Source organism: Chinchilla lanigera, unplaced genomic scaffold, assembly GCF_000276665.1.
Source record: "Chinchilla lanigera isolate Chin_1 unplaced genomic scaffold, ChiLan1.0 scaffold00068, whole genome shotgun sequence".
Taxonomy (NCBI): domain Eukaryota; kingdom Metazoa; phylum Chordata; class Mammalia; order Rodentia; family Chinchillidae; genus Chinchilla; species Chinchilla lanigera.
This window is the reverse complement of record NW_004955469.1, coordinates 12,054,501-12,078,796: the sequence shown is the minus strand read 5'-3', so window position 1 is coordinate 12,078,796 and position 24,296 is coordinate 12,054,501. Positions and strand designations below refer to the sequence as shown.

Below are 24,296 nucleotides of genomic sequence, written 5' to 3'. Positions count from 1 at the left end.
TGGAAAGCATTTTCAAACTTTATTTACAACTGTCACAGTGACAAAAAGTAGTTTGGAAAAAAAAAATGCTAGTTTCTCCCTGAGCCTCAAAAAAGAACAGATAGAAGTTACAGAGGTTCATCTCACAACAGGCATTTTACTGAAATACTAGGATTTTTTTTTCCAATATGATCAGTTAGAAATACACACAAATTACTTAAAAAAAAAAAAAAAAAAGAGGAGGCCAGACAGGAGCTCAGCCACTTGTCCAAGAGCAGCTGGGTCCCCTCAACAGGCTCAACTGCTGAGAGGCCTGACTTGAGCTGTCAGCCCCTGGCCTGCTCAGACCATGGACAGTCATACAAAGTGGTCTAGTGACCAGCAAAAGGAATAAACCACCCCCATAAACATACATATACACAAAGTCGACTTGATACATGGTTTACAAGCACATTCCCATCACGTCAAGACTGCGACAAATGATCCAGGGTAGTGGGTGAGAGGGAGACATCAAAGCACAGGAATTTAAGAGGCAAGACCCACGTCCACAAAGGGAAGCAAGGGATGAGAAACACTGGGAGGGAGGGAGAGTCGGATGCACCGACCTCTGCAGTCAGAACAGAAGGAAGGAGGGAGGAAGAGAGAAGCCCGCGCAGCACAGGCCACGGGCCCTCCTGCTTCTGTGAGGAGGAGCCAGAAGAAGTTATTGCCATCGGTGTGTGTACACAGGCAGAGGGAACAGCAGGGGTAGCGGTGGCTGCCGGAGCCCAGGACCAAGTCCCCACACAATCCCCATCCTCCTGTCCTAACGCAATCCACAGCCACATGACCTTGAGGTATTAAACACCGCAAGACACACAAGTCCAAACCCAGGGTCAACCCTAGCTGGAGACCTGAGGGAACACTGCAGGTGCCTTGCTTGGCTGAGTGTAGCCCAAAGAAGGCTCTAAATCTACCTCTTGGCCACACGGTCCTGCTCTGAAAGAGAGATGGCAGAAGACTCTCTCCTGCAACCTGCTGCTCCAGAGGTTTTGAGCTGTGACAGGAAGCTGAATCCAGAGGCTGACTTTCTCAGGCAACTGCTGTCCTTGCCGGAAACAGGTGGAAGGTGGGGTGGGATGGGGGCCAGAGTGCTCCCTCCCCACACCTCCCTCCCACCTGTGTTCAGGAACAAGGTAGGGAGAAGCAGGTTCTCATCTCAAACTGGATCCCGTAGCTGCTCCACGGCACCCCCGGGAGTCCCTGGACTGTGCGAGCCTGTGGGACCTGCATGAGAATGCACCTCCCCACCAAGAAGCATGCTTTCCCACAGCTCCCACCAGAAAGTCAAGCCAAGACCCAACAAGAGAGTGGGCGCTGCTGCCAGGGAAGTGGGCTGCAGTCCATAGCGGCTGGGGACCCGCCTGTCTGGCAGCAGGGGTGGCCACTGCCGGAGGGTAGCAGGAGGAGATGGAAGGGCAGCCATGGGGAAGCCACCGCTCCACCCCTCTGCTCTGTGGGACTCCAAGGACAAGCCTAGGAGGGGGGTCAGAGAAGGGGAAACTTCATACCCAAGCATCAGTTTGGGGTACCAACAAGGGCAGGAATTACCCTCTCACTCCCTGAAGTGCTGCAGGCAAACAGGAGAAAGGCTTAAAAGCACTGCTTCTTAAAAACCTCAGGTCTTTGGGGTTCCCTTGAGCTTGCTGCAGTTGGGGGCAGCGTCTGAGGGAAGGACAGGGTGACCTCTCCTTTCCTTTCCTGAATATCTCTCTAGCCAGCTCTGCAAGCAGCCAGTTTCCCCTGCTCCCCTGTCCCTCCCTCTCTGTCTTAGACCGACACACCTGAAATCAAAGCAAAAGCTGCTGGTGGGTGAGACAGGGACGGAGCGCGAGATGAAGCGTTGGTTTCTGATGTCCCAGCAACCAGAGAACGCATGCTGAACACATCCTGGCTACAGTTCTCTGGTCAATGTTTTCTTAACAACACGTAAGTTTTTTTTCTTTTGCCTGGGGTTTGTCTTCCCACCCCCAATGTTCCTTGCTTGTCTGCCCATCCCCCTCAGCCCACTGGACTGCCCACTGCCTCTGGCGGCTGGATCCCAGATACCGATCTCAGAAGCAGCGTCTTTCCTATACCCCCACCCCGGCTCTGAGCAGCTTCCTTTCTCTGAAGGCTCTGCAAATTGTCAGAGGGCTCCACTGCTCAATGAATTCAAAAAAGAGACAAGAAAGGAAAAGAAAACCAACTCGGGTGATTTGCAGATGCAGAACGGAAGCCTCATTTGACATTTTCAGAATGATCGGGGCTCACTCTCTTCTTCCACCATGATGGGAAAAACACAGTTCAGGTCCAGATGCTGGCTGGCATGACCTCAGGAAGCCTGCAGGGACTCTACTGCTCCTTCTTTTCTTTCACCGTCTCTTCGCAGTTGTCTTGCTCATCCTCCTGGACCAAGAACTCCTCAGGAGGCCATCGGAGCTCCCCGCTTTCCACCTCCCCCTCTGTGGGCTCCACAACTATGGAGGGGAGGCGGTCCTTCAGCTTGCAGCAGCGGTCAAAGTCTGATGGGTCAGGGAATATCTGAAAGAGAAGCAGAGCAGCCACCCAGTCATGGACATGTGTGAAAAGAGGAATTCAGTTCCTTCTTTCTACACACACGTGGTACACAGAGCCCTGGGCACCTGCTAGGGACTGCATGATGCCCTCTGGACACTGGGGGACGCATGACAGGAGCCAGAGGAGTAAGTTCTGGGAGAAACTATCCCTCAGCCAGACGTGGCTGAGAGTTTCGGGACAAGCCCACTGAATCCAAAAGGTTGATATAACTGTGTGTGTGTGTGCTTTGTTTTTACACCCAGAGAAAAGAATCATGCTGTCATAACAAGCTGTGTCTTTTTGTAGTAAGCATTTTAGAAAGCATACAACAGGTACCGAAATGGAAAGTTTCTGCCAGAGTAATTATTAGCACCTACTAGAAGCAGGTTCATTTCATATGTCATTTCAAAAGTACAGGTCAAAAACAGGTGGTGTTCATGCTATCTTAAAGAATCACAGGCTTGGGCGAGTGAGTTGTTCAAGGCCATACAACCCGGAAATGAAAGAATCTCAAACCCAGGTCTGTCCAGCTCCCTTGCTCATGCCCCAATACCATCCTACCCTCAAGGGGATGGGTCTCGATCCTATTGCAACCATCAAGTCAAAGCCAAATCCAGCTTGAGGGCAGGCCCCCAGTCACACGGACACTGGGAACAAAATCCAGAGAGCTCTCCCTTTTCCCTGCTAGCAGCTCATGGCTTCTTGCCAGCTTTACACCTGGGAAGTCTACTCCTCTTTCCAGAGTCGCACACGAGGCTCTGTGTTTTAAAGCCTACTGTGTGTCCCTCGCAGAGCTGGCAGAAACCCCAGGCCAGGATATAAAATCAAGGGCCAAGTCTGGCTCCCTGGATTCCCTTTGCACACACTGACCTGTGACTACAGCTGACCCAATTCTCTTCCCAGCAGCTTAAGTATTTAATCCACTAGGCTGCTGGTCCCTTGCCATTCACAGCCCTTAGTGACACACCTGGGATCCAGAAAGGAGCCTTGGTTCAGGACGCCAGGGCTCACCAAATCGCAAACACTTTGGCACCTCTGAGCCCATCTCCTCCCACCTCTCCTTGTGATAGATAAGAAGCGCAAGATCAGAGGGGTCAGAAGACTCATTCAAGGTCACTTAGCTTGTTCACGGCAAAAGGACATCTGGAGTGAGTGGAGACACTCAATTAAAAAGATCCCTGGAAGCTGCCTGCTCCTGCCTGGATGGAGACAGGCTCTGACAGTAGACAGGTCTCCTCTCCCCAGAGGCAGAGACATGCTCAGGCCCTCCGAGCTTCTGTGGAACTCCTAGGGCACATATCTTACTGTACCCCAGCCCCATGTCAGGTCACACTCTGATCACGTCACAGGCCACGCGGGGCTTCTGGGAATCACGGGCTTCAAGAAGCCTCCTCAATCCCTGCAGACCAGTGATTATTAACCATTTATCCAATAAAGGCCTATTGCTAGGGATTAAGCCTTAAGCCAGCTGCACGACCAGGCCTCATTAAAGACTTAACAGGGCTCATAAAAAGTATCATAATAGCAGCCAGAAGGAAAACAAGTCAGAGGAGGGGCCAGGCCGGGGCCTGTCAAAGGGGGCCTAGGGAAACTGACCGAATTCTGCACTTTCTTCTGCTGTGTGGCTAACCTGAAATTTTGCCTCTGGGCTGCACCACTCACACAAACTGGAAGGTGCCAGGCAGGGAGACGGTCAAGTAAGCTCTTTTGGGCTTCCCTCACTTCTCCATTGGAGCTGAGCCCCTCTTTGTAGCGAGTGACAACACAAAGTGCCTTCCCACTTTAAGCTCTGAGAGTGAGACAGCAGAACCCCAGTGAGTGGAAAAGATACTACAGTTCACAGAGCTCTTTTAGACATCTCCTTACTGAGGCCACCGCCACCCTGGGTGCACTAAGACCCTGAACTAGTGGTGGCGAAACTAAAGCACGCTGCAGCGGGTGGTTTGTTATTACTGAAAGCTCTAAAAGGTTCGCCGTCACTGCCCTAGTTTCTGGATCGGGATGCCAACCTTCGCCTGCTGTTTTGCTGTGCTTACGCCTTTTGAAAAATGGGGCAGGATGCCACGAGGGCCACATCTTTGATTCACAGGTAGGAAACTGATCAGGAAGGGTCAGCAGGGCTCTGGGTCTCCAACGCCCAGTCAGCTGCTGGAGTCAGGCACCAGGATGAGCTTTGGGGCGACATACTTGTCCTAAGCCTTCAGGACCTGAGACAAAGCCATGAGCTATCAAGAAAAGACGGTCACCTAGCCCTGCACAGCCCCTGACCCCTCTCTCTACCCTAGACCCCGAGCCGAAGCCTGAGCCTCCCTGTGACCTAGCTGGGAGAAATGAAATCCTGATTTCAATTATGATCGCCCAAAGAAGAGGGAAAGAGACAAAAGGCAAGTTCATGCCAGGAGAAGCAGGAAGACTGTAAAAAAGGGAAGTACCTAATTTCATTACAGCCTAGGACTAGGTCTCTCCTTCGAATAAGGGGGATGGGTGCAAAAGTGTGGACAACAATGGATGAGACTTGTGCCAAGCAGAATCTCAGTGGTCATAATAACTGTATGAGGCATGTAGTGGTGGGATCCCTGTCTTATCAATCAGGAAGCCAAAGCACACAGCAGGTCTGTCCCTTGCACAAGGCCGCTTTCCTACAAGTGGCTGCGCTGGACCCAAACATCTATAAGAGTTCAATGAAGCCTTCATTTGAGGATGCTGGATCAACCACAGAACCAAGATCCTCACTATATCCTTGACATCCATTATATGACCCCATCATTCTTCAACCACCCCTACTTCATTTTCTCCTCTTGATGGGTACAAGTGCTTGATAAATAGAGAGGATAGAGTGCTTGAGAACATAAGTAAAATTCAAATCAAAATGTCTTCTTTGGAGCAGGTTCAGCAGGACTCCAGTAAGTATCCAATCTCCAAGCAAGAAGCAGTAATACTAACACAGTAATTAAAATAACCCCAAACAATGCCTTTCCTACCAAGAGTTCTACAATTAAGTCTTTGAAGTCTTTGGGGGAAGTCTGAGCCCTGAACTTTTAAGACTGCTTAGTTGCCGAAGAACTTTGCTCCCTGAATTGCTTACAGCAGAAGCTACTTTTTAAAAACAATTTTTGGATAAAGCTTATTAATTGTACTTTTCAAAAATCACTATAATAATTATCCTAACCCTTCCATCAGATATGTTATTTTAGTATCAGATTATACCAATTTATGCCTCTGAAAATTTTAGTTTTCTTCAAAAATAAACAACATGCACCCAGGAACAAACAGCCTTATGGTTTCCCTGCAGACAGACAGAAAACCCTGCAAAATGTTGTGGAGTCTTTTGCTAGCACAATCTTATCTCCAACAGCTGCTTAAGAGGCTGACCCCAAGGAGGTCAACATTTTTCCACTAAGTCATGCTTTTTAATCATCAGGCAGAAGAAAAATGAGAGGCTGCAACTGAAATTTGATGGGGTGGGGAAGGCAGTGGAAAAAAGAACTCAAGCTAGACTTGCCAAGCACATGGCAGGTGGGGTTAAGATGGCAGGCCAGCCCAGCCCGGCATGCAGTTTGCCTTCAGGTACTGGTAGAGAATACAGAACCACTCCTTTTCCCAAAAGAAATTGCTTCTGCTTAAACCTCCAAGTGCAAAGTGCCCCATCTCTCTGAACTGCAGGAAAGAAAAAAAAGAGTCCTTCTCTTTCTCATCTTCAGCGAGGGCTCATCTCCAAAAGGGTCAGAAGGAAACACATGGAGGCTCCAAGAAGCATTTCCCACCCTCATCCCAGGGCCAGGCGGGTCTGCAAGAATCTATCTGCAGCTGCAGTTCTCCCAGCCTGATACGTTTCTCCCTCTGCCAGCACTGTTCTCTGCATCCGCCTGTCACACTGTGCTGCCCAGGTTGATGGCTTGGATGTAACTAACGGTACCAAGTTCCTTCCTCTACAAATAGGATGAAGTCCTGTCAATCACACACCCCAAGAACATCCCTGTCTTGCACACTCCACCGTGTAGAAATAGCAGGCACCCGGTCTCTGCAGAGGCATCCTTAGCCAGGTAGCCACCAATCCCAATAGGTCCCAACACTTTGGGAACTCACACAGACTCCTTTGGAAGGTCAAGGGAGCTTCAGGTTGCTCCAAGAGGAAGAAGCAGTCCGTGAGATGGAGTCTGAATGGCCACAGACTGGAATTTGTGGCTATAGAGATCAGCACTGTTCAATAGAATGTTCTACAGTCATAAAAATGTTCTCTGTGCCGTATGATACAACAGTCACTAGTCACATGTGTCTACTGAGCATCTGAAGTGTGGCCAAATGTTAAATTTCATCTACATAAACCTCTACATGATTAAGTATAATATAAAGATAAATTTAATAGAATTTAAACATACTTGTGGCTACAGTATTGAATGGGTGATGACAAGCAGGACTGTCTGGGATGGGACATTTGGATGACTCAGCAACACAGGTGGTCTTGGAGCAGAGAACTGTGGGCTGGGTCAAGCTTCTGGAGAGGAATCGATGAGTAGGCTTTTTCACCTGGGCATCAAAATTGCCAGTGGGAACCAGCTTTTGTCTCATGCGCAGAGGGGAACTGAAAGGCAACACCACAGTTCCAAAGGCCCCAAATTTAGAGTTCTAGCTATCAGCTGTCTGCCTCTCAGCCAGGTGACCTAGACCTGGCTGCCTCTGGGTGGGGAGAGGAGAGAGATGTCTGGCACCTAGTATGGAAAATGTGAGTGATTCTGGCCGGAACCCGCCCTCCCTTGTGTGTGTGTGTCCCTCAGCCATCATCTCTGACAAACAAGTGGAGCTGGCCACAAAGCTGGCGGAGGGCGCAGCAAAGAGCTGAGGGATGCTAATAAGGGAAAGCAGACACCAGCAGGTGGAGGAGATGAAAGGTGGCTAACTGGACACAAAAGGCTAATGACCAGCCCTGCAAGCTGAGATGCCAGCAATGCGGATGATCTGCCCCTCTTCGCTGGGGAGGAACAGAGGAAAGGAGGGCTGGGGGTGGGCAAGGGCAGTGGAAGGAGAAAGAGGGCAGAGAGCCTGAAAGAAATAGCCAGGCGCACTCCCCAAGGCCCAGAGTACAAAACCACAGAAGCCTGTCCCCTCTCCAGTTGCAGAGAGGAACAAAGAACCCCAACCCTGCTATGGAAAATCACATTCCCGCAGGACGACCAGATCTGGTTTTTACCTTGCCCACATCTTTTATTATCCCTGTGACCCTGGGCAAGTCAATGTCAACTTGTCTGAGCGTCAGTTGCCTCCTGAGAAAAATCTTCTACTTCGCAGTAACATTGACGCGGTTACACCAGGTTGACACTAGGGGTAAGGAGCCAGCCCATTTTCCTTGTCACCTCCTCTATAATTTCAGGTTAATGCTAATTCTGGTCTTACAGGGCTTTGGAGAGAATCAGATATAGGTATGTGTGAATGTGTTCTGTAAATGCTAAATTCCTCATGCTGTTTCTTATTAGGGAAACCTGGGGTCCTCATGGACCTGGAAAGCTGACAGCTGTAGCTTGAGACAAGAGCAAAAGAGCAGCACTGTGGACCCACAAACCCCAGCCAGGTTCTTTGGAGAAACAGCTAGGACCTCATTGCTTCCTTCCTGAGGCATGGATTAGTCCAGCTGGAGCGGAGACCACTGCCTGGCGCAGACCCTGGTCTCTGGGTAAAAGACTGCAGCTAGAAGCCTCTCACTACAAACACCCCCACACCACCCCCAGCCCACTCCAGGGGTCTGCACGATGTAAGTGAGATCCCTCCTGAACCTCAGCTTCCCAAAGTCTGCGTTTCTTATTTTTCCTGGAGAACAACAATGGATTGGCCTTGTGTGCTTATTCCTTCCTAGGAGGGGCTGGTTTGTAACAATAGGCAGATCTCTCCTAGCATCCTGCTCTGCCAAGGGTGGAATGAATAAGCAGTGGCTAATTTAAATGAACAATATACCCTACACTTGGCCTCCTAGCAATATGTGAAGGCAAGAAATGGGGTCTTGGAAATATCCATCTCTTGCTATTATCATTATATTTTTAGTATGACTTACACCGTATTGACTTTTCAAAGTGGCATATAGCCTGTAGGAATGGAAAGAATTGCTCACAGGAAAACAAAGGTACTGAGGGGCCCAAGGAGAGAACCACACTCCCCACACTCTCGGAGGCCACTCAGCTCACTGTCTCACTTGCTCAACTCTTCCCTGGACTGGGGCCGTGGAATCTTCATCTTGCCCCGTCCCATCCTTCCCTGGTGACTTTAATCCTACAGGGCACTTGGGCAGAGATTTGGGCTTTACAACAACTGCTGGACCTCCTTCCTCTAGATCAAAGATACTTAAGCCTTTAGCCTTGAAACTTGAAAGAAAAGGAAATCCTTGGGATAAACACCATCTTTCATGAAATCTCTCAAACACACATCCATCCTGCAAGTCAGGAGGTCCAAATTCCAATTAATTAGCACTAATTGCTACTGACAATGCTGGGCCCAGAGCACTGATGAAGCTTTGGGGATATTGGAGAATTTTCCCAGAGTTCTTTAGGAAAGTGAGAAAAGTCTGCACAGATGATCTCAAGTATCTCTGTCTACTGACAGCATCATCACTGCCCTCTGAGAAAACAGAGCCTACACTCTTCTGGATCTCTCTCTCTCCATCTTCCTCCACTGGTCTCTCTCTCTCTCTCTCTCTCTCTCTATCTATCTATCTATCTATCTACCTATCTATCTATCTATCTATCTATATCTCTCTCTCAAAGCCCAGACTAACCCAACTGTCATTTCAACCATCCCTTCATTGTTCACTTTGGAGACAAAAATCTCGACTATTTAGCCAGTCCTGCAGCCTTCCCATTCGTGTCTGGAGCTTCCTTCCTAACACTTACCACGTGGCTCCCAAGCCCACTCCTGAATGTAAACAACCCTTTCAAGTCTCTAAAGACTTCCTTCCAGCTCTGCCCCATGGCCTGTGCTTGGCTTTCAGTCACTACCACTTCCACCATTAACAAGCCATCTCATCTTGTCAATAAAGTAAGGTCATCAGCTAATCATCCACCTTTCTTTAAGTTAAAAAGAAAGAAACATTTTCTGGCCTCAAACCAAAGTTGCCTGAGAGTAGCTCCGGTAAAAGGTGCCTAGAAATTTCATGACCACAATGGCAGCACTGTTTTTAACAACTAAAGCAAACAGGGCTACAGTCCTGGAAATGCATCCATCTTTCTAGCTGACAGTTCTACTATGCTCTCATCTGGCATAATCTATGCAAGCTAGAGGCGCAGGTCTCCAAACTCAATCCAAAGATCCTTTCATGGAGGAAGTGCTTATGGAGTTAAAATAATTTTGGGATAATACCAAGATGTCATCTGCCTTTTCCACCGGGCTAACACTTGCCAAAATGGTGTAAAAAGCAATAGTAAGTGAAATAGCAGACACCTTCACAAGAATTAATGCAATGGATGCAAACTGCACTTGTCACTGTATGCTTCACTGCCTCACACTCACAATTAAAAACCTTAGTGTCCTTGGTGAAGCAGTAAAAATTTTTATTAAATATGGACTTAACTGCATCTTGAGAATTTGGAGCAGTGCAATGGAAAGTTGTTAAAACATTTCTGTCACTTACCAAAGTAAAATAATCATTTTGAGGAAAAACATTTACATGATGCAGTTGCCAGCTGAACTAGCCAGACTGACTACCAATCTGCAGTTATTTCAACTTAGGTATTTGGTAGCTATTCTCTCTAAAAGGAACCTAGTGAACCTGTCACTTCAAGGAAAAATGACAGATAGTATTTGTCAGCAATGATAAAAATAGAGCTTTCAAGTGAAAAAGCAGGAGTTTGGAACATGTGTATCAGCCACCATGAACTTGACAGCTTCCTAATGCTTGAAAGTTCTCTGATGACACTAGTGGAGCTATTAACAAATGTGACTTTTTCCCAATATTGCAAAATGAAGTATGTCAACATGTGCAAGATCTGCGCACCTCAGTGAATCTACATTTTCCAAATGATCGGTGTATTATACTATAGAACTGATGTGCTAGATAAGCAGACTAACTTTAATGTAAAAGTACAAAACAGTTGGCTGCTAAGATTTCAGAAGTATTGAACAAATCTGAAAAGGCTGTGCATTTTTTTTCTTTTCTGACTATATATCTGATAGACCACACTTTCCTCATTTATTTCAACTAACACAGAATGCCACGAATTGATTCACGGGCATGCCATGAGAATCTAGCCATCTTCCATTAAGCCAGACATGAAATAAGTTTGCAAGAATGTAAAACAATGACTCTCATTAAACTTGTTCTGTTTTGGAAAACTAATATTTTAGGAAAATATGGTTATTTATATCAATGCGTAATGGTTTTATTATTATTTTAAATGAATTAAGTTAAAAATTCTCTTTTAATTTGCAGAACAATAAATATCGAAATATAATCCAGACTTAAAAAGCACTTTGGGGAATAATAAATAATTTTTTAAAGTATAAGAAGAACTGAGACCCACAGCTTGGAAACTGTTAGCCTAGAGAAAATCGGCAGCTTTTCGAAGGTGACCACGCTAGTCCAGGTTGAGAGACAACATACACTGTAAAATAGGAAGAATGGAGGAGAACACTAAACATCTAACAGGCTGACATAAGGAACAGAAAGCAAATTTTTCCAATCTCATGTGAAGATCTAAGAGCAGGATGGAGGTTTTCACCTTTTTACTCAACTTTCTAAGAAAACAATAGAGATTAATTCTCATTTACAAATGTGGAAATCAAGGTCCAAATAGGTGACATGAACTGCCAGAGACGGCACAGACAGCAGCAAAGCCAAGATCAGAAACCAGTTACACAGTGTTAGTGCATCATCCCTCTGAGCTGATGAGCTCTGAGCTCTGTGTCAGTAGCATGTCCAAAGAACCCTGGGTGACACAATGGCATGCTGCTGAAGAGGTCATCCCGGATCATGATGACTGAGCCAGTCTTGAAGCTGGCCTCCTACTCTGATTCCAGGGACAGTGTGTACATCCAGGACTCCCAAACATCTGGTTTGTATACTCCCTAAAAGAATTTGCATATCCTGCTATACTATAACCTGATCCTTTGCCTATCCTGACACACTAACATTTTAAAATAAAATATGTATATCACTCTTTCAAATATACTCAAGGAGTTATAAATATCAAATTTGAAATCAACCACAGCTTAGTAAAAAACTCACAATGTATTAAGTCAAATCTTAAAGTACTTCTCTACTTGAAATGACTTCTCCACAGAATTTTTATTAAAGCAATATGTTTTTATGTTTGCAAGTTTTTAGTCATTAGTTTTTTATACTTTGCTGCAACAAAAGATATATTTGTGTGCATAAACTGACCTTTTTCAGAAAAGTGTACAACTTGTATTAATAAAAAAAATTCTGGGTTTGGCTTAATTATATTTGGCTTAAGGTAATTATGTGTATCTAACTGATCAATGAGTGGATGATAAATAATTATTAAACAAAAGGTACATTTCTGTTGGATCGGTTTCTCACAATAAAGGAGGGGTGGGACTTATGGGACTTCCTGGACAGTTACCATTTTGAATGGTTCATTTATTTGATGCCCCTCAAGTTCCCATCCTGGAGAAGAACCTTGAAAGAATCAGGAGGGTGTTGGTAGGTCTGTCCCTTATAGATAGGAACAAGGACAGTCTTAGTGCAAACCAGTAAAGCCTGTCCTTAGGAACTGCAATGAGAAAAGCCACAGAAGGAAGTTGAGGATGTGGATGTGGATTTCCTGAAAACCCTCCCCACTGTCATGTCCCCTGGAATGTTTCTGTGAACCCCGGAGCAGCTGTCTTCCTGTTTTAACACTTTGTTAAAATGTGAAATAGTGGATACACAGAAGCATTATTATGAAGTAATTTGGCATGAAAACCTCTAATACTAAAGGGCCAAGAAAAGCAGCCAGGAAGGATCTCACATCCGAGGGGGGCAAATCACCAAAGAAATACAGAAATCCTAATTTAGCATTAACTCTCTTTATGAATGCTTCTATCCAGGAGGCCACATGACACCAGATTCCATCATGGTAACAACAGGGACATTCCCTAGAACCATGCCATGCGATTTCACAGTCACAGAAGTTTGTGTCTGCTGTCTCACAGTGTCACCTCCACCATTCCTGTCATATCTACAGATGTGTTATGTTTTTGTCTTTACTCAGTTGTTTAAAACATGTTTGTTTGAAAAAAAACAAGTTCTATCACTCCATAAATGGAAAAGTAGTACTAGGTGTCATAGGTAGAAACCATAAAATTACTAACATCTGTAAAGTCGCCTATAAACCACCAAGAGTGTGTGGGCCCCATGTGAACACTGGCCTGAGCTGTTCACATGCCGCAAAGCACCTGAAGCCTGGGAGATCTGTTGAACAGAAGGTGCTCAGGTGCTGGGTGCAAGTGTCCACGATGTTTAGAACTACCTCTAAGAGCCCAGCAATCCTTAATTCCAGGGAAGCAGTATTTCTCAACCACGAGCATTCCATGAGCCAGACCTGCAACCCTGGGAACCCCAGGATGGTTCATGGGTCTAAGTATGCATCTGGCTAAATTTCATGAGTCTCCAGGCCAAAGCAATTTCATTAGTCTCTTGAAGGTCACGTGGCATTCCAGTGTCATTAACAGAATAAAAGACAAGCAGAGCAATTGCTAACCCATATACATTTGTAATCCAGGGAGTGTGTCAGTATACTTACTACAGTTGAGAATATCATCTCTAGCTATTTTATAATGCTGGATAAATTTTGCTTAAGCATAATCAATTATTATAATAATGCCTGAAATAAGTAACAGACTATAGGAAGATGTATCTTCCTATAGAAGATCTTCCAGGTAGAAGATCTCCTGCTACCAGAGACTTTTCTGACTATCCACAAAGCTCCTCAATTAACTCATCTCTATAGACGTTATATCCCCGAGACATTATTTGCTAGATATTTCAGTGCTGGAAGCTTGAATTTTTATTAACACTCATTAATATTTTCTGTTTTTAAGATAATATATAATCAAGAAGCTTAATGAAGCTGAACCTCTTTGAATCAGTAATTCTATTTCCAGGAATTTATTCCAAGGAAACAAATGAGACCTGTGCAGGGATTAATGTAAAAAGATGTTCAGAACAGTGTTCTCTGTAAGGACAAAATATGCCACAGTCTAAAAATTCAGCAAGAAGAAGTGATTCATAACAAAATAAAATACTATTTTACAAAGAAAACCAAATGAGAACATAGTCACAATATTATATTAATGGAAAAATGATTCACTATAACATATGCAGTATTATCTCAATTTCATTTTTTAAATCTAAGTGCACAGAAAATTGTTGAAAGTAAATATGCGACAATGGTTTAGTGACAGGAACATGAGCTTTTTTCCTCTTTGTACTGCTCTATGTTTTCCTAAATTCTATGAAGTACAGACATTACCTTTATGATGAAAACATGGACACACACTTGCAGTTTTGCCTTTTGACTCAGAAATTCTACTCCTAATAATTTTCTAAGAAAACAGTATAAATTATGCACAAATATTTATATATAGTTACATACAAATTATCACATTGTTTATAAAAGAAAAAAGATCTAAAATTTTATGAATTATGGAATAGTTGATCTAGATTATCCTTTGGTTTTATTAGACCATATTATACGTTTATTAAAAATGATAGTTTTTAATTGTTTTTAAAATAAGTTGTAATTACATGACACTGCTGACAGATCCCGTTATGTGAGCCTGCAAAGCATAATAGCGCATGATTTGGGCAACACAAAGGTACATGCGCACCAGAAGAGAAGGCAAAAGATGTTCATGTGCTAACAGTTGTGATTTATACATGCTGAGATTACTGTCACTGGAAAATAAAAGTCTAAAGAAGAAAATAAAAGTCTAAAGATGGAAATAAAAATTCAACAATTAGCACAAAAATTTGAAAAGCATAAAAATAATAAAACACATACTTCATGAATGACATTATGAAATTACTAGCAAAGAGGGAAAGAAAAGGAAAACTGTCCCATAACTATAGCACTCTGCTCTGAAGCAAACACTGCTATATAACGTCCTCCCTTTAGTCATATGAGTGTGTATGTGTGGCCCTCGTGGGCATGTGTAGGGGACCTGGCCGCCTTGACACTTCTGTCCACAGGGGTGACATCAGACAAGGCCTTTAAGTTCCCAAAATAAAGGCAGATGATAAATTCAAGGTATGTTTAAAATTCTGTCTGGAGCCAGGCGTGGTGACACATGCCTATAATTCCAGCACTTGGGAGGCTGAGGCAGGAGGATTGCTGCGAGTTCAAGGCCAGCCTGGGCTCCAAAGTGAGTTTGAGGCCAGCCTGAATTGCATAGTAAGTCCCTGTCTCAAAATGACAAAAGCCAAAAAATTCTGTCTGGAAACCACTCTTCTAAGTCAATTTGGAAAACAGACTAGATACCAACCATCTCTGGAATGAGATTTGTGAGGTCCCCTTTACGCAGGTCCATTCTACTTTATTATGTGAAATCCAGAGCCCTCCTTCCCATTGGCTCCACCAAAATTCTTTGCTGAGAAGCAAGCAATCAACACAGCTTCAGCTAAATGCTTGGGAGCCTCTTAGTTTACCTACAAGGAGCTACCCACAGAGCAGGGCCACTGAGACCAGGGGGAGAGGCTGAGGGGCTCTCTAACTCCCCTCAAGGTCCCAATGCCAGCTTGACAACAATTTGGAAACACTTTGGGAGAGTTTAATTTTTTTCCAAGATGTATCTGGCAAACAAGGCCCTTCACCAAATCAAAGAATGATGGGGCAGACACAGGATGTGACTTACTGATACCAAATCCCTCCCAAGGTGGGAAGGGCAGGCAAGGACGGGGGAAGCAAAGCCATTGGGCGCTGCAAAGACCAGACTGCAAAGGAAGGAAGCCCCAGTGAGCCTCGGCCCTGTGTCAATGAGGTCCTGTCTTCATATCCGCCAGGGATTATTTTAGGACTCGGGCCTCAAAGATCATTTCAGGACATTCACTAGACACCCAGGAATAGCTCTTGGCTTTGGTCACAAGATTCGCCACCCAAACTCATCCCTTTCCCTCACGGTACAATCCCCTCCTTTCTATCCAACCCGGGAGACCAGGTCAACTCAGAGAAAATGCTGACCCTGTAAGAATCTATGCACGGGTTGTCAAGGTACAGGGCCCGTTCTCAGGGCAGGAAAGAGCGAGAGGAAGGGGCCAATCAATCATTCAGCACTCATTAAGCCTCTGTTTGTAGGACACTGTGCCCAGCACTGTAAGAACAGAGAGAGTCTGAGACGTAGCCCTCGGCTCTGTGGCGTGACCAACATAGGACCACGTGGACAGGGAGGCGTCGGGCCCAACACAGGCCCTTTGAGAGGGGACTGGCTGTAAGGATCCAGTGTGCTGCCCAGCACACTGGCCAGCTAGTGAAGAAAGCACGCTCTCCCCGGCCCTGCACAGACCTACTGTTATAACCGTGGGGTGGGGGGAAGGAGAGGGTCCCACAGGGACCATTCCAGCTCTCTGCAGGCCTGAATCCCAACACTGAAAGTGACTTTGTGTCCAGGCCTCCAGCTCAGGCGGGAAGCTGCTGGGCCCTCACACAAAGTGGACTTGGTCTGAACCAGGTGTATGGCGGCTCAGAAACACCCCTAGCCATGCTGAGAGATGGATTCCCGGTGCTTCCCAACTTGGTGGCCCTTGCTGCCTATTGTCCATCACTTTACTGTGATTTTTACCAAGGAGAGAGGTGGAGAGAGTGGCGATGAGAAAAGGAAACTTGCCTGCAGGCCAGTAACATGTGTCCACGGCCTGCCGTCTCCTGCCAAGTGTTTTGGAATTTCAGCTTTATGCCTCTCCAGGGACCCATGAGGCTTTTTTAAGTCTGATGCTGTGAAAGATGATTTCCTGGGGACCATGGGACTTGCGTGCAGCAGCTCTGCAGGGCCTCTGAGAGTCTGGAGGCATGTGGGGTACCACAGCTGGGGAACCGATGAAGCAAGAGAAGAAGGGAGAAGGACACCCATGCAGCTAATAAATTAGGCCCAGAGTAGCCTCATGGCAGGGGCTTGGGGACAGAGACGAGTTGCTGGGCAGAAACTTCCCCAGGGTTCCCTGGGTTCAGAGGAAGCTGGACTCACCCCTTGTATCAGCTGTGCATTCTCTACCTGAGGACGCAGCACAGCACAGCCAGGCGCGGGTGTCTGCGAAGATAGGCCCCTCACAGAGGTGAGTGAGGAACGTATGTGAAGCTCTGCCTGACTTCAAGGACTACATGGAGGCTGTTCTTCGAGAGACGAAGAGGGAGGAGCCAGAGCAAGGCTTGCCTGTTGCTGGGCCTCAGAGCTAAGGGGCTGGGAGACGCTGTCCTAGGGGAGGCCAGCTCTCAGCCCTCACGAGTCCCGCAGTCCGCTCCCCTGGGTACAGCTATGGCCGAGGCTCTGGGAATGTGAAATCTTATAATAGGCAGACTCAAGAAAGCTCAGCCCGCTGCAGTTCCTCCTCCTACTCTTTGTCACTCCCTCCACCCTGGGAGACGAAGGGGCAATGCTAGGAGCTCTCAGCTCAGATCAAAGGGAGTGTGTGGGGCCCAGGAGCACCTCAGCGCATAAAGAAACTGCTCCTTCTAGTTGGCGGGGCAGTCTCCCTCAACTTCCTGAAAGGCGGCCTCAAAGCTTGCCTGCCTTGAGACAATGTCAAGCAGCAGGTGTGTGTGACAAAGAGTGATAGCAGATGCAGCCAGTCAGGGATGTGCGCTGCTCAGAGAGGAACTCAAAGAGCAGAGGGAAGGACAGCGCGATCAGATTGTGGCCCAGACGCCTTAGAAGGGACACTTTTAAAGGAAAACCACAGGGCCATAGCCGCATCTAGACCTTGGCATGGGCGATAAGACTTTAGAAGCCTCCACAAGCTGCGCTGGAGGGAGGGAGGCAGCTAGGCCAGAACCCCAGTGCCCCTTGGGGATGTGCAGTGTGAGCGCCTCCCACAGGCAAACTCCCAGGAGTTTCCCCATGCTGAGGGCAGGCCAATGTGGGCAGAGAGTGGAGGGAGTCCCAGTCAGAGATGAACTGCAAGCACTACCATCTCCGAGTCCAGGAGCAAGCAGGAAGCAGGCTCCACCAAGCAGCCTCGGACTTGCTCCCCAAGGACAGCAGACACTCCCCTGACTCGGAGGCCAGCGACTTGGTGTCTTGAGGGTGCTGCAACCTCCTGGAGACCTCTTGCTCAGCTGTGCCACCCAGAACCCACCCCAAAGACACTCAGGCTTTCTAGTAAGCACTGACTCACCTACACTCCAGGGTGTCATAATTTGTGCCAAATGAACGTACAGATGTGGATCTCACTTGTTTGACTGACCTTCCAAATGGAAGTGAGGACAAAACAAGGTACAGGCTCTGAAGATTTTCATCTATGCTCGCAGAATGGCACTAAGGACCAAAGGACAACAGATGGGGCTAACCTGAATCTTTCAGGGGATGAGCAAGACATATGCCACCTGAGCCTCAAGAGGCAAGGGCCCAAGCAGGCCCTTAAGAAGTGAAGGTGGCCAACTTCTAAATCAGGAGAGTCACCCACCACCCTCTTTGCACCTTTTGTGAAGGTCCTGGTAGATGGATGATGGTTGAAGGTTACAAAGGATCCTTGTCCCTTGCCCTTGAGGACCAGCCAAGGAGAGGTAAGGACCTGTATCCCTGAAGCCCGGTCTAGCATCCAAAGTACAAAATGCCACAGGCAGTGAAAGAAAGGTCATACCCAACATGGAGAAATTAGGAAGGCTTCATTCTTGGTATGGAAGGTGGGTGAATGACTAACAAAGTCCAATGAGCCATTTATTTGTTGACCTCGTCTCAAGGTCAAATCGTAAGCCTGAGATTCTATTTCATCTACCAAGCTGGGATTGATGTCTCCTTTCCCCTCTCAGTTCCTTGGAAAAACAAGTCTCAGTAAAAGCCACATACTATTATTATCCTCAGGAGTAAAGCCAAGAACAGAGTTCTGACATTCCCACCCTCAGCTCTGAGCCAAGCCCAGGCATGCACAGTGACCCGGTCCAGCCAAGTGCCAGGCCCAACCAGTCCTCAAAGCTCTGGTGGGAAAGCTTTTAATTGGATGCCACTAGCTTTGAATGGACCCTGAAAATATCCATCACTGCACAGCTGTCAGACTAGCTCACTGCAGAGCCTCACACTTGGCTTAAACAGAGGCCAGGCGAGGGATATTTGGAAGTTGCAACAAAACTAAGAGATAGCATTGCTGCTTCAAAGTTCTCATTTTCTTTTAAAGCCCAGACATACCCTGACTTCCTTTTTCCATGCCTTTTCAGATTGTGTAAGTCCAATTTCATCACTGCCACCCACACCTGGGTTGGCCATGGCTTCTGTACTGCCCACAGCTCCATGGACCAAGCTGCCTGTGTTCCAGACCTTCACGAACATGCTGGTTTCCCAAAAGCTCTGGACTCTCTGTGCAGTATCTAGATAGCAGGCTACACGCACAAAGCTTCATTAATGCTGCTTGGTTAAACACTATAACCTCCCAGCACTCTGGGAGGCAGGGACAATTCAAGCTCTGCCTTGAAAACTTAGCAAGACCCTATCTCAAGATAAAAAATATAAAGAAGTGGCAGTGGAGGTCAGTATAAAGGCCCTGAGTTCAAGTCCTAGTACCTCAAAACAAACCACACACACACACACACACACACACACACACACATATTACAACCACTCCTCTGTCTTCATCAGGCAGTGAAGAGCTCTTTCTGAGATCATCTTGTGACAAGTACGCTATGAAGTTTCAGTTAAGATCTTTCAGCCCTGGGCAGTGGCTCCTGCCCACCCAGGAGGGAGGGACAGATTTCCTGTGTGATCTGGGGCTGTATGACCCGGGCCTTCAGTCCAGCACCACAGTGGAAGACCTGAGGATCTGTTCTTCAGGCAGCACTGAGACACCTCAGGAGCCACATGTGACTTTATTCCACCCCCAACCCTGCCACTGGAGCCCCAAGTCAGCCTTCCTCTATCACCTGCACTAACCCACAGATCCAGAAGAATGGCCTCGAGAATTTAAAGGGCTAGAGAAACTGCCTCCAAATGCCTGCGACATGATTACAAGGATCGTAGAAAGCACCCCCAACACATGCTGGTGCGTGTGTATGGAAAGGTTCTGTGATGGAAATCTAAAACCCAGAACTGAAAGAAAATCTCACCTGCAACCAAGAAGAGATTCAGTCTGACTCAGAGGCTTGGAAACTAAGTCTCCAAAACACCAGGGCAAGTGGGCTAGGAAATTTCTGCTGGGAGACCCCCAACTGTCATCCCCAAACTCACTTCGGGGGAAGAGGGCATGAAACCAGCCCAAGAAAGAGCGTTCTCTCCTCTGCCAGCTCCCCTCTGCATGCTAGTGGAATCCTTATTTGCAGCCAGCAAGAAGGGCCTGACTGTATTGACACAAAACAAAGGGGCCTCCTTAAACCTCCCAAGCGTGTCTAAAGTTGGTTCTGAACCTTAGCTTTCATCTTGGTTCTCTTCAGTCACCCCACTGCACTCACCTTGACTTTCTGTTTGTTTCTTTCTTTATAAAGTAAATGTCCCCGGAGCAGCTCTACGGAACAGCCACCCAGAGGGAGTTTAGACTCCAACCAGAACCAACCTAAGATGCAGACACGTGATGCAAGGCTCTGGGGTTGGAGAGGCGCAAGTCCCCGACTCCGGCCGGCCCGTGTCCAGCTCTGTGCGGTGGGTGAGAAGTCCTACCTTGCAGCCCCGGCAAAGAGCAAGGAAGTGGATGTGTGTGTCATGCTTGGCCCACAGTATGTGTGCCCTTCCTGCCAGCCCCATGCATCTCCCCGGAGGCAGCCCTAAAGTCTTCCCTGACAAACACACTCTCCTCCCGCAAATCTAGCAGCCTAGGAACCCTACTTGACAGTCCAAGACCAGTTCACTTCCCTGGAGGTAAATGAAATCCTCAGTCACTGGCTGGGCATGCCAAGCCAGAAAGGGCACTGGAGTAAGCGTATAAAGGTGTCACTTTGGTCCCGTTTTGCGGTCCTTGTGCGTTCAGTATCCACCAGAGAGGGTGCTCTCTAAGCTCAACTCCGCAACAGTAACCCTGAGATAGCTTCCTCTTCAAGTCTAAATAGTCTGAACATCAACTCTGAATCAGCTTCTCATCATTAACCCAAGGAGGCAAGCAGTGTTTGACACGGGTACCTCCCTAGCCCCTTGCCTGTGTGCTGCCCCTCCCTCCCACCACATTCCTGCTGCCCAAAGACTAGCCAAGGCAGGGCAGTTCTGCTCTGAACTGACCACTCTGATCTCTTCCACTCTCGCTGCTGTGAGTGGGTGAGTTCATGAAACCAGAATGGCCCATTAATAACAATGGCTAATGTCTGCTGAACCTGTGTGTGTTCAAGATACTACCAATGCCTTACATTCATTCTTTTGTCACACTCAGTCTTCACCACAATCCTATGAGGGGAGGCCTATAGTTGCCTCATTTTACAGAAGAAGAAACGGAAGCTTCCTGGCATTAGGGGACATTCTCCAGGTTCTGCCGCTCTTACAGGTGGCCGTAAGATGCAAAACCAAGTCTGCCTCCAGCCCCAGCAAGTACGCAACTCACCTGATAGGAAAGGCCGTCCTTCCGGGGGTTGAGGCCAATCTCCTCCATGGATGGGGTGTTCATCATCACCTCAGTCATCTTGGCTGATCTCAGATAGTCAGGGCTGCCAAGAAATCAACAGGCGCACATCCTTACACTCTCCTCCTCTCAGTGGCTTTGCAGCTGTGAGAGCAGGGGAAGTCTGGGGACAGGATGCCAGGGGCTCTAAGCAGAGCTCATAGCCACATCTGCTCCCACCCTGAGGAAACACCCTCAAGGCACATATCATGGGTTCCCACCTCAGCCCCCCAACTGGGCACACTGTCTACAACCCAGCTCTGCCCCTACTCCTGTACACTACAACCCCTTGGGCACAGGGCAACCTTGTATTTTCTTTTAAAGGCCAGAACTAGGGGAAAAAATGATAGTGGGTAGCTGAATCCATGTGTCTATATTAAAACCAATTCAGCCAGGTCTCCTTTTCACCTCTCCACCTAAGAATACAAGTAATCCTCCCATGAATTTCCAAAGAGGAACTGCATATTATTATTACATAATAAGAATTACAGGCAAAGCCTCAGGGAGACAAAGTCCAAATCCTGCTGCCCTCCTAAAGGTCTGTCTGTCTGCTGCTCCTTTTGGCAAAATGTCCCACTTAAAGCCCCAAGGGTTCAGCTTTTCTGCAAGCTTCACATCTGCCATCCAACCCCCTTCCCTAGCCCCAGCCGCAGCAGCTGCGAGCTCACAGCTTGAAAAACATCCCGTGGATTAAAGCCTTAAGGATACCCGGACACTGATTGCAAAGGAAATTTCCAGAGGGGCCAAGCTGGCCCACCAATGGCTGACATGTGAAAGTGCTTTGTACTCTCTAAGCAGGACACAAACGTTCCATTATCCTTGCACAAGCCATCGGCACAGGGTCCTGGTATGCCAAATACACATACCAAATCCAGGTACTAACTACATAACACCCAGTATTTTCACATTGTGTTTGTGCTTGTAGTTCAAAAAAAAAAAAAAAAAAGGAAGAACGAAAGTAAAGCAGGCTTGAAAGACAGTATCTAAGGCAACAAGAATACTAAAAGCCTCTTCATTTTTTGATTCCTACAGAGTAGAAATGGCACTACATTTGGATACAGAAGCAGTAGGTTCTGCTCCAGGCTGTACCACTCAAGAACTGCGTGGTCTTAAACAAGTCATGTACCCTCTCTGAGCCACAGGTGCCCTATTTGTCACTAAGATGGTAATAATGCACCTTTCACAGTTATGTGAAGGGCTCATGGCTGGGAAAAGTGTTGCCAACTATGAAATTCTGATCAATAAAATAATGCTAAATCTTACTTTCTCAGGGGCTAATACCCTTCAGGGACTCTAACATCTACCTTGCTAATTTTTAAGGGCCAAGGCTCAAAGCTTCCAGGAGTCTTCAAAGCCTCAGCCTTAAGGCACCTTTGCTGCCCCACATCACGGAGAGAGGGATGGAGACGCTCAGGAAAGAAACATAGACGAGCCTCTGCGGTGGGGGGAATTTTTACTTTGCTTTGAGAGTTCAGAGCCAGGCTGGGATGCAAGACCCCAGACTAAGGAAGAAGATGCTGGGCTTGGGGTCAAGTTTAGGATCAGAACCTGAGACCTTCAGGGCAGTTCCTTCCGGAGCGGCCGACCCTAAAGAAGGGGACTAGAGGAACACACAGAACGCTCTCCAAGCTCTGCTCCTCGTGGAGGGGCGTGTGTCCTCTCTCGGGGCTGTGGCGCGGGTCCAAAAAGTTGAAAGTTGAAAAGCACGAACTTTCCGGTTCCCAGGTTAGGAAACACCGCACCCGGCTGAAGCACTGCTTTCCCTGGCTGGGCGCCTCCTGGGATCTGGGACCGGGCTCCACATCGCCGCACCTGAGAGCGCGCTCGGGCCGCTCCTCCTCTACCCCCGCGCAGGAAGGAAGAAACAGCCGGCGCGCACGTCCCAGCAGACAGGGGCCTCTCCCTGCATCCTTCCCGGATAGGGGCAAACCTCTGCCTCCTCCACCCGGGACCCGGCTCCCTGCACCTCCGCACGGAGAAGGCTGCTCCTCCCCAGCCCTGGAGCCCACAAAGGCGCGTCTCCATTAGGGGCTATGGAGAGAGCAGGGGTCGAGAGTTTGAAGCGTGTGCCCTGCTGCTTGTGGGCTACGTGTGGGGAGAGTGCTCCTTCCTCTCACGTCCCAGAGCTCTGCAAAAGCCCCGACTGCACCAGCTCGCGTTCCCCCTCCGCCCCAGCAGCCGGCCTCGACGCCAGACTAGCATGCAAACAAAAAGAAAAAGGGGAGGGGTTCCAGTAGAGTCAGAGCCCCCACCGTCAGGCAGGGCATGCGCCTCCTGCAGCCCTCCGCATTCAGGGTTTCACCAGGGGCGTTCAGGCGGGACCCCCGGCTCTCCCCACCCACCGCCACCACACACACACCCTCCAGGCGTCCCTTCAGTGGACGTTCGGAGTTCACTTCCTTTGTCTGGATGCGCTCAGCACCACTTCCCCCCACCCCCACCTTTGCAACCTTGACGTTGACTCCTGCAGGGGCTCTGGCGGCGGGGCAGCCCGCGCCTTCAGATGCCTGGCGCCCAGAGCCTGCAGGAGCCCACTGGAGCCCCGCAGCCCCGGCCGCTAGACGGGCGCCGCCGCGGGCTCAGGATACTCACCAGTGAATGGGGAAATATACAGACATGAAGTCCTAGGGGAGGCTGACCCACGCCCTTGTGATTTAGAAACGGTCACTGCGTCCCGAGTGAAGATGGCACGGGCGCGGAGCGTGGGTAAGGGGCGTTCGCGGGTCCGCCTTCGCGAGACGGCCCCGCGGCCAGAGGCGTCGGATCGCAGACGGCGCGCCCCACTCTCCGCCGAGCTCGCGGTCCCACAAAGAGCCGGGGAAGCCGTATTTATAGGGGCGGGGGCGGGGCTTGGCCCCAGGAGGCCCCGCCCTCTCTCACCCACTCCTGGAATAACGTCACCAAAATCATGAATGGCCCCGGCGCTCGCAGCTCCCGCAGGCGGTGGCTCGGGGGCGCGCTCGGCTCTGCGCCCGGAGCACCGTGGTTTGCTGCAGCTCAGGGCCGGCCCCCTCCCCACGATTCACACACACACGCACACGCG

At 48.2% G+C, this 24,296-nt stretch overlaps 1 protein-coding gene across 1 annotated transcript; it reads right to left on the bottom strand.

Moving 5' to 3' along the window:
• Positions 1 to 24,070, bottom strand: Lbh (limb bud and heart development). The gene is made up of 3 exons (XM_005400551.2): positions 23,846 to 24,070; positions 21,197 to 21,299; positions 1 to 2,541 (listed from the first exon to the last, which is right to left on the bottom strand). Exons 1-3 carry the CDS (start codon positions 23,869 to 23,871, stop codon positions 2,353 to 2,355), a joined length of 318 nt encoding a protein of 105 aa, XP_005400608.1. The 5' UTR covers positions 23,872 to 24,070; the 3' UTR covers positions 1 to 2,352.
• Positions 24,071 to 24,296: the final 226 nt, after the last annotated feature.

Coding starts and splice junctions, on each gene's coding strand:
- Lbh (XM_005400551.2), bottom strand. CDS start 23,871: ATGTCTGTATATTTCCCCATTCACTG. Junction 21,300..23,845: donor GTATATTTCCCCATTCACTG/GTGAGTATCCTG, acceptor ATTTCTTGGCAG/CCCTGACTATCTGAGATCAG. Junction 2,542..21,196: donor AGGACGGCCTTTCCTATCAG/GTGAGTTGCGTA, acceptor CTTCTCTTTCAG/ATATTCCCTGACCCATCAGA.